Below are 17,101 nucleotides of genomic sequence, written 5' to 3' on the forward strand. Positions count from 1 at the left end.
CTCCACCCCGATATAACGCGACCCGATATAACACAAATTCGGATATAACGCGGTAAAGCAGCACTCTGGGAGGGCGGGGCTGCGCGCTCCAGTGGGTCAAAGCAAGTTCGATATAATGCGGTTTCACCTATAACGCGGTAAGATTTTTTGGCTCCCGAGGACAGCATTGTATCGGGGTAGAGGTGCAGTACATTAAGGAACCTTGAGAATTGTTGAAATACACAGGCATTAGGTTTCAGATTTCAAGATGCAACTTTATTGGAGTTTTAGTATGTGTTTAAAACATGCACACTATATTATTTTGATTCAGTGTTCTGCATGTTTTGAGATCTTATGGTAGAATGGGAAAAATATTTAGGGGTTTTCTGTACTCAGTTTTTCATGTCTTTGCTATGTTTGTATGCTTGATATGAAAGTTTTTAATTTCTTACAGCATAAGTTGTATTTAAATACAGTCATAAGCAATTTACTATGGTTTTGATACTTACTGTAAACACTAAGGCTCAGTTTTTCATATAGGTGTGCACCTAAGTGTGCATGGACTTGTACACATACCTATTGGAGGCACATAGTTCTTCAGATGCACATGTGCAGAGTTGTGTACCTACATATACCTATAAATGCACACAAGATACAGATTTGCCATGCACATTGGAAGATAGGCGTAACTAAATCTGGCATGAGCAAAAGTGCATACATATTTAGACATATGCCTGTTTGAAAATTTGGTCCTTAGTGAATTTCAGAAAATGCTCAGCTGTGAGCATTTTCTTTGGCATTCACCAAGTACTTAGTGTAGGATCTTTCCGTGGCATATTTTAATTCTCAGTAATTATAAATGCTGCCAAAGTTTAAAGTTACCAAATCTAATTTCATTATGAACATACCTGCTCATTTCTGCTATTTGTGTGTGTGTTTGCCTTTTCATGTCTCCATCAGAATTTCATGGTAAGTGAAGCAAGTCACACTCTCATTGTAGTTTGCACTCAGCCGTTCACTGAAATAATATGGGACATTCATTCTACTCCACTATAAGCAAGCTTCACTGTGCTTGCTGTTCTATTTATATAAAATTAATATCAGTGTTTTATTACAGTTGTTGCACCAGTAGGTGTAAATAAATAGACTCTCAAATATCAAAGTAAGGAAAGCAAAGCTTGTTTTTGTGGCATAGGGTAATGATAGTTGAATGATTTTATGGCTGACGCAGACATGGATAACTGCAGTTTGGTAGTATAGGTGTAAAATTCCTGATTTTTTAGTGGACTGACCTTTGAGGGATTGAGTTATAGAAGTTGCTGGTGCTCAAGCCATCTCGGAATCAAACTAATCGTTACTATATTTGTGCAAAAATTTAGTTTATGTTGAAACAAATTCTAAACAAAAATATATTGATTTCACAATTCTATGTACTGTATTTGCTATACAAGCACTCAACTGTTTAAAGTTATTTTTATCCAGTACAATATGTCATACAAAACTTTACTGCCTTATACTTCATTAAATTACACTGGCATAGTCAAAGATAATTACTTTGCAAAATGTTAGTGTTATATATGCTATTGCTGGCTAATGAGGCTTCTGCATCACTCCCACTCCAAAAGAAAATGTTTAAAAACTGCTACTTTGGATTAAGGCAGTAAGTTCAGTCAGTTGTATTGCTGCTCTAAGTTGTTAATGTCTTTTTGTGTGCATGCATGTGTGTGTGTTAGCATAGGACTAGCACTTTGGATAAATGGTAACTGCTTCATATCCGTCTGGTGGCCTCATGCGGGCTCGCGCATGAGTTTCACAGTATAATTGTCCCTCCACAAAGAAGTAGCCCTTTTGTTTGAGGTTGATATTGCAGTCAGAGCACACAAAGCATTCTGGGTGCCGGTACTTGTCACGTGCCTTCACCACTGTACCACTGTTTATGAAAATAAAGAAGAGAAAACTAAATTACTAGAGGAGAATAAATTTAGAATAAAACAGAAATGCATGGCAACATGACATATAAAATAAATACTGTTTCTCTACTGTAGGGGGCTTGTTGGTAATGCCCGCGGAGTTATGTCATGTTCTTCCAAGTGCTAGGAAAATATTCTAAAGCTGGAAGTTGATTCTGAGCAGACCTTTTCCTGTGTAAATATAAAATGCCATCTGCAAGTCTCAGTACTCCACTGGAAGATCAGTACTTCAAAGACCACTGCCTCTTTCATCATCCGATGAAGTGAGCTGTAGCTCACGAAAGCTTATGCTCAAATAAATTTGTTAGTCTCTAAGGTGCCACAAGTACTCCTTTTCTTTTTGCGGATACAGACTAACACGGCTACTACTCTGAAACCTGCCCCTTTCAACTATCACATACAGTATAAGGTACCCCAGCAGCAAGGGAGTGAAAAAAGGTTTAGAAAACAATTCCTCTGACTTAGCCTCCAAGACATGAGTTCAGGATTCTCTGTATCCCTGTTTGAAATTATTGACACCATTGAATTGGGAGTTGGGTACCTTACTCCATTACGCAGCTTTGAGAATCCCAGCCTGAAACAGTACAGGCTATGCAGCTGCTCTTTTCAGTATCTGTGTTAATGATTGAGTGTGGCAAGAGGTACCAAGAAGCTTGAACTCAGGCCTCTGCAAGTGAAAAATAAGTTATATTTGAAAAGTGAGCTGAATGTCCTGAAAATGTGTAAGACATTATGTTAATGATTTTGGATGGTTTATTTTTTTTAAGCTTTTCAATGCACCTGCAATTTTTTTGATTTCTCTAAAATTACAAACAGAAAATTCCGTAGAAAATCCGCCTGTATTTTGTAATCCCTTTTGAAGATTTATGCTATAGCTATAACTTTATGAAAATTAAGAAAAAACAACTTACACAATGCCATTCCCACATTTGTCACACAATGGCACTTTTTGTACACTTCCTGCACCTGAAGGCATATTTGTTACCGGTGCCCTCACACTCCTTGTACCAACGGGACGTCCACCTGAGAAACAGAATGTTCTCATTTATTTACAGTATAACACAGAAGCATCTGGCTATAACTAAATGCTTGCTTGAGGGTATCGACTTTATACTGATTTATAAGGAAGGCCCTGCTTGAATTGCAGGATGATTGTCAAAAAATTGCAGCTGAGTTCCAGACAAGCCATGAAAAACTGTGGAAAAGTAATAATGGACCTTATTATTTGTGGTAATAAAGTCCATTATTATTTTTCTGCGATTTTCCGTTGTCAGCCATCAGGCGCTGAAAGCGGCGGCCCCCTACTGTCAAAATTGTGATGGAAGCCTAATATTGCAGAATCTGCAATTTCTGAAATATCGCAAGTTAAGTAGGATCTTATTTATAAGCTTTTCCTTTCATTAAGTAAAGATAGAGTTTCTCTATACAGGGACCTTTACAATAACCTTTTTTTAATTTTGAGGGGCCAAATCTTGCATCATTAAAGTTAGTGGGAATATTGCTATTAACTTCAGTGGGAGTAGGATTGGCCCTGAGTGTTGTTCTGCATTAAAGTCAGCTAATGAAAAGATTACTTGTCATTAAGGCTATGATTTAGTCACGGGTATTTTTAGTAAAAGTCATGGACAGGTCATGGGCAATAGTGACTTTTACTAAAAATACCCCTAACTAAATCTTACCTGGGGGGAGGGGCAGCCCAAGGCCCCGCTGCCGCCGCTCTGGGCAGGGAGTGACCTGGTGCCCCGCTGCCACTGCTCCGGGCAGGGGGCGTCCGTGGCCCTGCTGCTGCGACTCTGGACACAGGGTAGCCCGTGGCCCTGCTGCCGCGGTTCTAGGCCGGGGCGGCCTGGGGCACCGCTGCTGTTCCTGGGCCACTGCTCCAGGACAGCGCCCAGGACCAGTTGCCTGGGGACCCTGGGCCCAGACCAGCTGCTCGGGTGGCCCTGGGGTCAGCCGCTGCAGCTGGGGAAGTCATGGAGGTCCTGGAAAGTCACGGAATCCGTGATCTCCACCTCCACTCTGGGTGGTCCGGGGCCCTGCTGCCACTGCTTTGGGCTGGGGGGCGGCCCGGGGCCCATGAAAGACTCGCAGCCTTACTTGTTGTTTATAGAGTTAACCTTCAGATTCATTCTGAAAGATTGATAACACAATATGAATAAAAAGTCATATCAAAATTTAAACAAAAATCTATTATGACATTATACGTCTTTTCTTGTAAACTGTTAATTTTAGATTAATTTTGTTTAAATTCTGCTTTTTATATTTAGTACAGGTATAATAAAACTGTCAGAATTTCATAATGCTCTGTTCTTATCTGCTTTATTGTTAAAAATTCATCAATTATAGTATTTTTGATAGAGTATAATTATGGGAGAATGCAAGTGCAAACAGTATTCTCTTCAACCAATTTTCTAGCATCATTTTGTTTTTTATTTAGAAGTGTGTGTGAGAGAAGAAACTTAATTGAGGAAAGAGTTTAAAATTCTTCCCACTTCTTTTCCTGGTTTAGAAAGAGATGGACAATTTTCTTTTCCTGTTTCAGTGGTATTTTTATCTCACCCCAAAACTTTTCTCATGCAACATTTTTATCATTCAGTCAAAACATTTTTGCACATTATCAGTCTTAAAAAACCTGACAAGAGATTCTGAAAAATGTGGTTGATAAATGGAAGTCTTAAGACTAGTTAATTGTCATAGCACATGTTAAATATTTAATAAAAGGGGTAAAGTAGCAAAATGTGAAATTGAATTTTATAGCTCTAATCCTTGTATATCTTCTTTTCAGGTTTTCCCCTTTCAACACATGTAAAAAATAAAGAGTGCTGTGAACAGATATATACAGTAAATTGCTGCTAACCAGAATCCTCGGAGACTAAATCCTGGAGCACCTTAAATGAGCCAGATTGACGTGGTTGACTGGGCCCTTCCGGATTGTCATGCAGCATCCTGTACACATCAGATTGAGGTACAGAGGTTGGTACTGGTTCACTGCAACATGAACAAGGGATGAGCAGGTAAAGAGAGTTAACCAATATAACTTTAAAGCAGTAGAGCTACTGGACATGAGTATGATTCAATAAACAAAGTTATGATAAAAATCAGTTTACAGAATCATTGAATAGACCTTTCCCCCCTGACTAGATTGGCATGCTTTGTACAGTGGTGAAGTTCTGATATGATATCTTTCTTAATTTAAATACATATTCCTGTTATTGCTGCACAGTATTCTCATAAGCAAAGTTCTCATTTTACAAATAAATATCAAAGTTTAATTCAAGCTCAGAAAAGTGACTTTTAAAAGGGCACCTTCTGATTAATCAACATATCCAAAGACTGTGTCTTTGAGTCCGATTTCTGCACTTTACTGATAAATCCAGTTTTAGTACTTTTAGCCCAGTAGAGCAAATACAATCAGGGGAGAGTAACCTGGATTTCATATAAGTGCTAATTATTATTATTATTCATAATATTTATTATTTACTATTCTGTTCTGGCTCATGCCTCAGCTACATTTAGAATGCAAAATCTTTATTACTGCTGATGCTGAAAAGTCAGAACTTAGCTTGATTTTCAGATCCTAGGTTGAGTTTATGGGACTGGCAGTTAGAAAAGTCATCTCTTGATTTATAAATTTAAAAAATTAGATGTAGAAGTCTAGCTAGAGAATAAATATGACACCCCGGGAAGTTATTTTTACAGTAACTTTTCTGGCTATAGCTGCATTAGAAATGGGCCCTTACTTGTCTTTACCCTCAAAACAGCTGCAGCCAAGTCACCAGTTGCTCTTTGACCTAATTTTCAGAATACCATTTTCAGGTCAAATAGCTTCAAGTGTAGTATTAAAACATGATATCACTCACACTATTAAGAAAGGTTTGCAGAAATCTGAACAACCCAATCTTTCTGCAGGGCATCATCAGCCAATCACTAGTTAATATATTAATTGTTAAGATAATAGTCATTGTGATTTACTTAACTTACATTCATAGGAAAAGACAATGAAACAAATGTTCCAGTGGCAAATGTTTAAAAGCCAAGCTTTATTAAATGGAAAATCTGTTGTTGTTTTTTTAAATTAAATAAAATTGGTCTGTTGCTTACTTTTTGTAGTGGCTGCCTTAACAAAATAAACACACAGGGAGAAAATCAGACTCCATTAAAGTCAATGGCAAAATTCCCACTGACTTTAGTAGGGACAGGATTTTATCCCTAATATTTCATATTAGCTGTCTTATATTAAGAATTATTACTAACAAGATATGCAGGTATGGTGAAGAACAGACACTGTGGATGCATTGTGAAGAATTAGGCTGAAGACAAAGGGGTTTCAACTTTTTGAGTATTGGGGAACTAAGTAGAAGCAGTATCATATACTTTAATGAAGCATATTACTGTATTTATACAGAGATAAATGTTAATTTTAAGTCTCTCATTATGAGCTTGCTCCTACTCTCAATCTTATGGTAAAACTCCCATTGCTTGCAAGGGGGTTGGATTGGATTTTGTGTCTGTCTATCTGTCTGGAGTTTGAGAGTAAGGTTTAGAATATGAAATGGATTAGAAGTAGACGCAGTGACTGGTCAAAAATCTTTTGTTCTATGTTTGTATGTTGGATGCCATGAATGTCTATAATCCTAATTTGCAGTCAAGCTGGGAGGTCATACTCAGTGGGGGCCTGGAGAGGTCTGTCCCAGGTCTGGTACTAGTTAATGTTTGATAATGAGAGTATGCTTATGAAATTTATGGATGACACCAAGCTGAGCGGGGTTGCAAACACTTTGAAGGACGGGATTAGAATTCAAAATGCCCTTGACAAGTTGGAGAGTTGATCTGAAATCAACAAGCTGGAATTCAATAAAGGCAAAGGCAAAATCATATGTACAAACACAAAATGGGGAATAACTGGCTAGGCAGCAGTACTGCAGGAAAGGATCTGGGGCTCACAGATTGAATATGAATCAATAATGGAATGCAGTTGCAAAAACGTCAAGTATCATTCTGAAGTGTATTAAGATGAGTGTCATATGTAAGACACAGGAGGTAATTATTCTACTCTGCTTGGCACTGGTGAGGCCTCAACTGGAGTATTGTGTCTAGTTTTGGGTGCCACACTTGAAGAAAGATGTGGACAAATTGGATAGAATCCAGAGGAGAGTAACAAAAATTATAAAAAGTTTAGAAAACCTGACTTGAGGAAAGTTAAAAATAACTGGGCATGTTTAGTCTTGAGAAAAGAAGACTGAGGGGGGGACCTGTTAACAGTCTTCCAGTATGTTAAGGGCTGGTATAAAGAGGACTGTGATAAATTGACCTTCATGTCCACTGATGGGCTTAATCTATAACAAGGAAGATTTAGGTTAGATATTAGGACAAACTTTGACTAAAAGTAGGTTACCAACAGAGGTTGTAGAATCTGTGTCGTAGTTTTTAAGAACAGGTTAAATAAACATCTGTCAGGGATGATCTAGGTGTACTTGGCCTTCCTCAGGATGGGGGGGGGGGTGGAGTAGATGCCCTCTTGAGGTCCTTTCCAGCCCTATATTTCTGTGATTCCCCAACCAGATTTCTCTGAGCTATTTTTAAAATAGTAAACTAAATATCTTTCCTCCTCAGCATAGTACTTTTTACTCTTGGTGAAAATTCTGTAGATAAGACATATGCATTGTTATTAAATTTACTTTGGAGAACAAAGACTGCAGCAAGTAACAGGAAAAACTTTTCATTTAAGTTTAAAAAAAATCAGCATTTTTTTTATTCCTACTAATGGTTGATTTTTAACTTTTTACCCAGATTTACCTATTTTTAACATGTTCCCAAGAAAAATCATAAGTAATGGTTGTAGAATTACTTGCCACACACAAAAATTACTTACCAGACACTAGACTTTAAGATACCTTTTCCAAGTTCACGCATAGGGAAAAGTAACCCCCAACAGTTGAGACATTTCAGGGCTCTGTGCAGGGTCAGTTCCCAAACTGGGGATGCCTTTGCCAACTATTAAACCTGAATCCTTAGACTTAATCCAGGATTTCATAGGGGGAGAAAGCAAGTTTGCTTTTTAAAAAAATTTATTGATGATGGATAACCAGGCAGTAGGGCAGTGGTGGGCAACCTGCAGCCCGCGCCGCTTCCTGCAACTCCCATTGGTCAGGAATGGCGAACCATGGCCATGCCTGCGGAAGGTCAATATAAACACTGTCTTGTGGCCTGCCAGTGGATTACTCTGGCGGGCTGCAGGTTGCTCATCACTGCAGTAGGGCAACACTGTTACTCCACAAAGCTCTTATAGAATGGAATTTTGTTTCCATCAGATCATCATGAACTTGGTGTATATGCTTTTGGATAAGTATGATTTTTATAGTTAGTAAAGGCCCAATCCTGCAATGTGCGGAATGACCTGAACTCCCATTCAAGTCTGTGATTGAGCCTTCGGATTGAAAATATTTGTAATAGTTTAAATGTGGATACTACATATATTGTAAACGATTTAACTTAAAATACTGTTAGTAAAACACAGTAAAAAGAAGGTAAGTTGTTAGAGTGTAAAATGAAGGAGAAAGCAATGTAAATGACAAATTATTAATGAGAAAGCTGCTGTACCTTGGAAAAGAGACACAATTAATTGTTTTCCATATGAAATATTACAAGCTTGACTGGAAGTTAGTTTTGAAGTCTGCTTTTTACCACTCTGGAGTCATTCCCTGGTTGTCTGTAAGAGTTTTTACTATACTACTACTCTGTATAAAATTCTTAACTAACCATTCCCCAGACATGAAAGAACATTGTAGTAGTGCTGCACTCAAATAGGAGGAGGAGTGCTTATGACGTGTACAGAGATTTGCTAATGAACCCAGGAAGGAGTCTATTCTGGTCCTTCTTGGCCAAAGGTTAGTGGTCTGGAATGAGTTTTCTTGGATGGGGTTAAGAGTGAAAAAAATTGAAGAATATCTGCAAGACTTTCTGGGCATGAAGGACTGCAACAGAGTGTAAAATGTCTTGTACTGACTGCTTTAATTTTTCTTTCTTCAGATGATAGGGCTAGGTATCATAGGACCCAGTCCTGCAAAGAATTATGCAAGTGCTGAGCTTTAAGGACTTAAATAGTCCAATTGAACTCAGTATGACTTTGTTAGTGCTTAAAATTAGCTGTTGTGTGTAAGTCTTTTCAGGATTGAGGCCCTGGTCAGGAGTGGATCAAGAGTCCGTTTTAAAGAGTAGCTACAGTTATCAGCTTGTATTTATCAGCTGCAAATAGAGAGATTCTTTTTAAAATGAGTCTGACCTGTAACACTTGTCTTTTGTATGTTCTGACAGACATCTGTAACAATCTGCATTAGAAAAAGATTTTTAATACATAAATAGTACAGCTGTCTATTAATTGCAATTAATGCCTGCAATTAACTGAAAGCAAAATTGATGTGTTCATTTTTTTTAACGTGTTAATTGCATACCTGTAAGCGGGGTGGGAGGCATCGACCCGCGGGAGAAGGGGCTGAAGCCCCAGCCCGCAGCTCAGGAGGAGGCACTGTGGGGTTGAAGCCCTAGCCTACAGCTCTGGAGGTGGAGCAGGGGCTGGAGCAGCCCCAGCCTGCAGCTTCCCAAGCAGCAGGGGGGCTGGAGCAGCTCCAGCCCGCAGCTTCCTGGGTGGAGGGGAGCGGGGGGCTGGAGCCCTGCACCCCAAACCCTGAGAGCGACTGAAGCCCTGAGTCCCAAGAGTGGGTGAAGCCCCAAGCCCCATGCTCCAAGAGGGGTTGAAGCCCTGTAGCTCCCAGACCTGACCCTATATTTGAAAATATAGAAAATCCCAAAAATATTTAAATAATGGTATTCTAATATTGCTGAACGGTGTGATTAAAACGGCGATTAATCATGATTAATTTTTTAATCTCATGATTAATCACAATTAATTTTTTTAATTGCTTGACAGCCCTAATTAATAGTATTTTAATATAAGCTTCAAAATCTTTAGTTGCTGTTTAGATACCTTTTAAAATTTAATGTAGAAACAGTATGGAAATTGATAATGTTAATGCTTTAGCAAATATATTCAGTGCACATGCTGGCTCTGATTACCTCATTGAGGGATTTTCCCCAAGAGCTGTAGAAACTTGGCCCTGCAGTGTTTCCATTATATTGTCATCTGAGTACATCTGCAGAGGTGTATTAAACTGAGCATGTACAATCTTGACACCAGGAAGTTCCATTTCCAAGGGAATGTTAGGGGCCATCTTAGATGCAGCTTTCAAATCAGTAGGGCAAATAGTACTGAGAGTACTAACAGAAGAGGGGGTACTACGTCCACTGCCACCATCAATACCGGAAGGAGTACTGCCTCCACTGTGTTAATAGCCAGTTTACAGAAAGGTGTGCAACACATACCCAAAATAAAGACAAAATAAACAAGTGTAGAGATGTTAACATGACTGTAAAGAAAGAGATGAAATCTATCAAATATAGAAAAGCAAAAGTATGTTTAATCTAGTCAACTTTACTTCCTTAATTCCCTCCCCTCCCCCACCAACAACAACTACAAACAAAACCCAAGACCAAGCAATTAAAAACTCTGAATCTGTGAAAGCCTGGTTTATAGATATATTTTTCCCTGTCACTGACAGTAAATATAACCTTCTGAAAGTTCAGAGTACTTGGAAAATAATATTACTTTGTACTTTTAACATTGTACCTTTTTCAGAGGATTAATGAAGCCTCATCAGACCCCTCTGAACTAGGTAAGCATTATTCCAGCCTCACAATGGGAAGTGGAGGCATTGAGAGGTTAAGTGACTTGCCCAAGATCACACAGTCAATGATAGAGCCAGGAATTAGAACCCAAACTCTTCATTCCAGTCTGTGACCTAAATGCTACATTACATTTTCTCACTTGAAAGGGTTTTCTATAAAGAAAACTTAAAATAACACGTGACCTTTTAAGATTTTCCTTAATACTACACTGAAGTATTTATTACACCTTTAAAGTTATTTCAACAATAAATTTATTACATATTTTTTCCATATATTTTGTTGAAAATTTCAAAAAAAGTTAAAAATGTTAAAAAATAACTGGACATACTTTTGCCATTCTAAATTATAACAATTCCAAGCAGAATGTAAAATGGCCCTTCACAAAAACAGAATAGATTCTCAAATGATATGAAATGAAACTTGGTCACTGTTACTTTTGAATTTGACCTTATTTTTGATTTAGAATGAAAATAGAATGTTGGCTACAACTCCAGTTTTAGAAAAGCTGTAAAGCCGCTGGACATTAATATGGGCAAATCCTCTGGAAAATCATTAGCAGAGTAACGTAGTGAATATTACATCAAAATGTTTCTTTTCAGTGTCACTGGTTTTACCATTCTTCCCATAGCACTTAAGGCCCTGTTCAGCCCTAATTGGACTCAGAGGGTTTCTTTTTCGAGGGGGCAATTTTTCCAGGAACAATGCATAACCCAGGCCTTCCACAGTCATCTGAGACCACTTCCTTATCACGGGCACAGTCACATATATGTGGTAATCAAACTCTTGGGAAGGATTGTGATTCAATCTGCTTCCTTCGACCTACATGTTTGTGTACTGATAGGTTCTTTTCTGGCTGACTCCTGAATAAATCAGGGAGAATTTTATATTGCTCTCAGTTTGGAGATACAATACAGTGCCTGCCTGACAGCCACATTTCAGAACTCTGCAATGGAGAGGAAGAGGGACCACAATAACCCAAAATTAATGCTCCCTTTAGTTCTTAAGTGGAATTTGTACAGGACCACATTCTGAAAGTTTAAAGAGAGAAACATTCCTTACCATCAAAGGAAAATTAATTCCAAAAAAGACAGGCAAGTTCCCAAGTAAGTATGCTGTCCCAGCATGCCCCAGCCAAAAGCCCATAGAAGGGACCAGTCACAGATACACAAGTCAGTGCTTAGAAAAATCAGGGTCACACGTTAGAAGATTTGGATCCTGTGGCAGTGCAAGACTTGTTAATGATGAGTTTAAAAAAATGGAATACATTGAGAGAAGGCCAAAAGAAGCATAGCTATTGCTACCAGCAACAAGGAGAGGCAATGCTAAGTTAGTGTAAAGATTTCATACCTCTGTTAATTAGTTTTGTCAGCATGAAGTCTATAATTGTGCCTAAAATTTCATTTATTGGCCAAATCCTACAGTTCGCACTTGGTCCTTATTTTGGCAGAAATCCTATTGAGAGAGGACTGTAGGAGTTGGCCTTATATCCTGAAGAGAGATTTACAACTGAGATGGTGTTATTACTGTATTTAATAAAGGATAATATGAATGTAACCTGTTTTGGGTTGTAATCCGCAACAGTTGCTTTAGGAATTTCCAACATAATAAATTAAAATTTCTCTTTTGGCACACGTGACTTTAGGTACCAAATAAGCAGAATTTGCTTAATGTATATGTTCAGTCCAGAGGGTAAAAAACTAACTGGCAACCACTGCTGTTGCGACTACTTTGCAATTGCAGAGCACCATTCATCTGAGGCTAATAAATAATACTTGCAATTTGAAGTATACAGAACTTTCCATTGTAAAAGCACTTTACAAATATTAACTAATGAAGACCACAAAGCCTGATCACTTTCTTATCAGATTAATTTTTGCATCTAATTTCCCATCTGCAATCCTGAAAAATGGTCATTTGTTTAAATATGTTCACTGAAAATGACAAGTATCTTTTACAAAGCATTGCTTGATTTAAAAAATGAATTTTCAGAACATACATTATGAAACAATCCTAAATATTCAAGATTATATAGAATGAGAGTGCTTACTATAAGAATAAATACAAAAATATATGGCCTCTTATAGACAGTCCCAACATTCAACTAAATGAGAAAAAGGTGATATTAATATAGTTGAACCTTGTAAATTCTCACTGTGATGGTCTACAAGTCCAAACATTGTCACAAAAAACAGTTTCACGCCTCTTCTCTGCAAAGATTTAATAATGGTGTGCTATAGTGGGGTCATACGTAGATTGTGACCTGTACTTTGTGCCAACACAAGTAAGTAAGGGGGCATAAGGTACACTCTGACTCCTCTGTGCCTGTGCTCTATACTGGCAGTTCTTGTGCATGGGAGGAGCAGGCCACATAGAGTAGAGCTACTGCATCCCCACTTCCTGCAGGTGAGTAGGAAGGGGTGGAGTGGACAGGGAATGGGTGGACTGTAGACTGCAGTTAAGCTGGCACATTGGGAAGCATACACTACAACAGATCTAGACCTAGTGCAGTTTACTTCTTCTCAACAGTTGTAGGGAGACTGAGGGAGAGAGAGAGAGACTCCCTGTGCCAAAATCTCCCGTCTAGGGCACCCCAGAGGGCAGTGCAACAATGTGCTGTGCCTTGCAATGCACTAGATCATAATCTGATGACCTATCCCTAAAACACTAAACTTTTCATGGTATGGATCTTGTCATTTGTATGTGTCTGTGAGATGTGTAACAGCTCTAGAAATAATAACTAAGAATATACATAATTAAAACTAAACTTCATTTGTCAAAACAAATGAGCAACACCATTAATCTTTTTTATTGTACCGGTTCACTAACTGGACAGTTCACAAAATTTGATAATCTGCCTGTGTCTGGCCATCATGAATAGGATGTTAATGAGGTTCATGCCAACTGCTTTGACTTCTCAGACTGCTGTATCAGACTTGAGTTGCTGGAATTATGACACAAATATTTTTTTACTTTATTTTCAAAGTACAGAACTGAGTGCAAGTGGAGTGCCCCAGGGGTTGGTCCTGGGGCCGGTTTTGTTCAATATCTTCATAAATGATCTGGAGGATGGTGTGGATTGCACTCTGAGCAAATTTGCGGATGATACTAAACTGGGAGGAGTGGTTGATACGCTGGAGGGCAGGGATAGGATACAGAGGGACCTAGACAAATTGGAGGATTGGGCCAAAAGAAATCTGATGAGGTTCAATAAGGATAAGTGCAGGGTCCTGCACTTAGGACTGAAGAACCCAATGCACAGCTACAGACTAGGGACCGAATGGCTAGGCAGCAGTTCTGCAGAAAAGGACCTAGGGGTGACAGTGGACAAGAAGCTGGATATGAGTCAGCAGTGTGCCCTTGTTGCCCAGAAGGCCAGTGGCATTTTGGGATGTATAAGTAGGGGCATAGCGAGCAGATCGAGGGACATGATCATTCCCCTCTATTCGACATTGGTGAGGCCTCATCTGGAGTACTGTGTCCAGTTTTGGGCCCCACACTACAAGAAGGATATGGATAAATTGGAGAGAGTCCAGCGAAGGGCAACAAAAATGATTAGGGGTCTGGAACACATGACTTATGGGGAGAGGCTGAGGAAACTGGGATTGTTTAGTCTGCAGAAGAGAAGAATGAGAGGGGATTTGATAGCTGCTTTCAACTACCTGAGAGGTGATTCCAGAGAGGATGGTTCTAGACTATTCTCAGTGGTAGAAGAGGACAGGACAAGGAGTAATGGTCTCAAGTTGCAGTGGGGGAGGTTTAGGTTGGATATTAGGAAAAACTTCTTCACTAGGAGGGTGGTGAAACACTGGAATGCGTTACCTAGGGAGGTGGTAGAATCTCCTTCCTTAGAAGTTTTTAAGGTCAGGCTTGACAAAGCCCTGGCTGGGATGATTTAATTGGGGATTGGTCCTGCTTTGAGCAGGGGGTTGGACTAGATGACCTCCTGAGGTCCCTTCCAACCCTGATATTCTATGATTCTGTGAAGCCACTGGTAATAACAAAACCCCTGTACTGGAAGGCAGTGTCCATAGAAATTTGCTCACTCAAGCCTGTGAGGCCTCCTAGCCTATGTAGCCATAGAGGCTGCCTTTGATTCTAGAAGGATACTTTTCCTTCTGTTGTGATCAAGTAATATTGTTTCAGGCATTATAACACACAATTATGAGAGAGAGAGAGAGGTTAGATTTAAAAAATGGAGCTCATGTGCAAAAGCTCTTCCCTTTCTGATAGTTTTACAACTCTGTGGTGCTCAGATTTTTCTTTTATTTAGTTCCTCTGCAGATTGCATTGTGAATAGGTCAGCCTGCTGTAGAGTGATTAAGTGTGGCCTTTACAATCTACATGGTTCAGAGGATCCTGATATGACAGGTTGGATAAAATTCTTAATTAGCAAGTTTACAAGTGATACATACGTATAGTGGGACTAGAGAATTTCACAGCTCCATAAACTTGTCAAGATCAGATTCTGATCTCAATTGCACTGATGTAAATGTGGACTAGGTGCACTGAGTTGAAGAACCTTCACTGGAGTTATTCCAGACTCTCACCAGTGTCACTGACCTTAGAATCTGGACCCTCTTCCTTTAGGAAATGGAAGCCTGAGCTCTGCAAAGCATGCATTTTATTTTTTAAAAGCTTTAAAATAAGCTTTAATCGCATAAAATAATTTTGAGTGCATTAATATCACATTTTCATATGAATTGTGAGTATGCATTAAAAAACCCATGCATCCAACACATCATACAGTTAGAGTTTATAACCTGCTTCGGCCTGAGACTATGAAAGGTTTGGGACGAATATTATGCTTGTGTTCAAAGTAGTTCGTATCCTGTAAAAAAAAAAAAGGATTAAAATAACTTCCCTCAGTTGATGAATATTTATTATTGGGTAAAATTAGCGTACACAAAAGTTACAAATTGTTAAGAACCAACTACTTTTATGTTGCATACTAGTGGTATTAAAACACACTTGCTGTTATAGTCAGAAACAGAAGAGTACAGGGTAGTGTAAGAGGGAAGGATGGTGTGTCGTATCGCAGCCAAACCCAGTGAAGGGGAATTTTTAACTATCTGCATTATCGCTACTTTTATAGCTGAATGTTCACTCCTGGATGTTAAAAGGAAATTGCTTCATTTATCACCAGTTTTGAAAAATATGACAGAAGTTTAGAGTGTCAAAAAAGAAAAATAAAACAACAAGAGCTGGACTTTTGAATGGACAACAAAACAGAGAGTGGTATTTCCACAAGAGACCATGTAATGTAAGTAAACACCAATACTTACTTTTGGGGTGAACTAGGAATTAGACCCCTCAGTTGTCCCTGAAGAGCGTCTTGAATATTGCCAGATGAATACAGCCCAATTGGAGAATTATAGGAGGAACTCACTACCTGTCTTTTGTCATCAATGTTTGCTGCTGCAACAAAAGGCTGGGCCCTTCTGTTATGAGCTGTACCAATAGGCTTGAATTCCTGTACGTAATAGGCAGACAAAATACACAAAGCTACAGTGCACACTGAAGCTAATAACAAGCAAAACTGACAACACTGGAATTTATTAATCTCATCTTTCTTTCTCCACTGGAACTTAAAGGCTTGATTAAGTAAACACATAGGTTATACAGACATTCTGTTTATCCATTAAACTTTCATGCGCGTGTAAGCCATGTACATTCAAATGTTATTTGTCTGCCTTGTGAAGACAAATAGAATGAGTGGTATGTTTGCAAATATACATAAAAATTTCAATAATTTTGTAATTGGTATAAGGGTTGCATGTAATCATATACACTTTAAAAGTATTTTTTTCTTTTTTCACTGTTTGCTTTATGAATTTTGTCTATAGTCAGTTTAATTGTTTACCTTAATTGTTAGCTAGTCCCTGTCCTCTGTTTTTTGTGTGGGTTTGTTACACAGCAATAGGGGAGAGAAACACATTTTAAAATAGGGAAATGAGATTGTAAAGCCAAAAAATTTGGCAGGGGAGCATTGGTGAAGGCACAGCTCCTGAAATTATTTTTAACTGAAATAGACTTGATTTCATTCCTAGGGAAGAGGTCAATGTGAGAGCTTGTATTAGCCCTTAAAAAAGAAAAATCATAGCTACATAGGGTGCCTACCAGAAGATGCAAACAGGAAAAAGCAGTTCTATTAAAAGAGAAAGTTAAGAAATAATGAACTGAAGAAAACTACAAGAACAGCACATAGGTAAATCACCACAGAGAAGTTCATTTGCAGTTTTGTGTTGCTGTACATTGTGAAGGGGATGCAATGTAACAGTATATTAGTAATTAGATATCATCTTTTACTGTCGTTGAGGATCATTTCTAATTTATGTAATGTATTTGATTCACAATATTGGAAATTGATTCAATTCCATCATATACATTTAGGTCACAATAAGCAAATATTA

At 38.5% G+C, this 17,101-nt stretch overlaps 1 protein-coding gene across 1 annotated transcript in view; it reads right to left on the bottom strand.

Moving 5' to 3' along the window:
* Positions 1-1,719: 1,719 nt before the first annotated feature.
* PDLIM3 (PDZ and LIM domain 3) overlaps positions 1,720-17,101 on the bottom strand; it is a 39,255-nt gene continuing 23,873 nt past the window's right edge. Inside the window, exons 4-7 of the mRNA XM_077814541.1 lie at positions 15,974-16,161; positions 4,807-4,937; positions 2,861-2,972; positions 1,720-1,909 (exon numbers count right to left, since the gene is read on the bottom strand). Coding sequence (XP_077670667.1) covers positions 1,720-1,909; positions 2,861-2,972; positions 4,807-4,937; positions 15,974-16,161 — 621 coding nt within the window. The remainder of the gene's footprint in view (positions 1,910-2,860; positions 2,973-4,806; positions 4,938-15,973; positions 16,162-17,101) is intronic.

The sequence above is a fragment of the Eretmochelys imbricata genome, chromosome 4, assembly GCF_965152235.1.
Source record: "Eretmochelys imbricata isolate rEreImb1 chromosome 4, rEreImb1.hap1, whole genome shotgun sequence".
Taxonomy (NCBI): domain Eukaryota; kingdom Metazoa; phylum Chordata; order Testudines; family Cheloniidae; genus Eretmochelys; species Eretmochelys imbricata.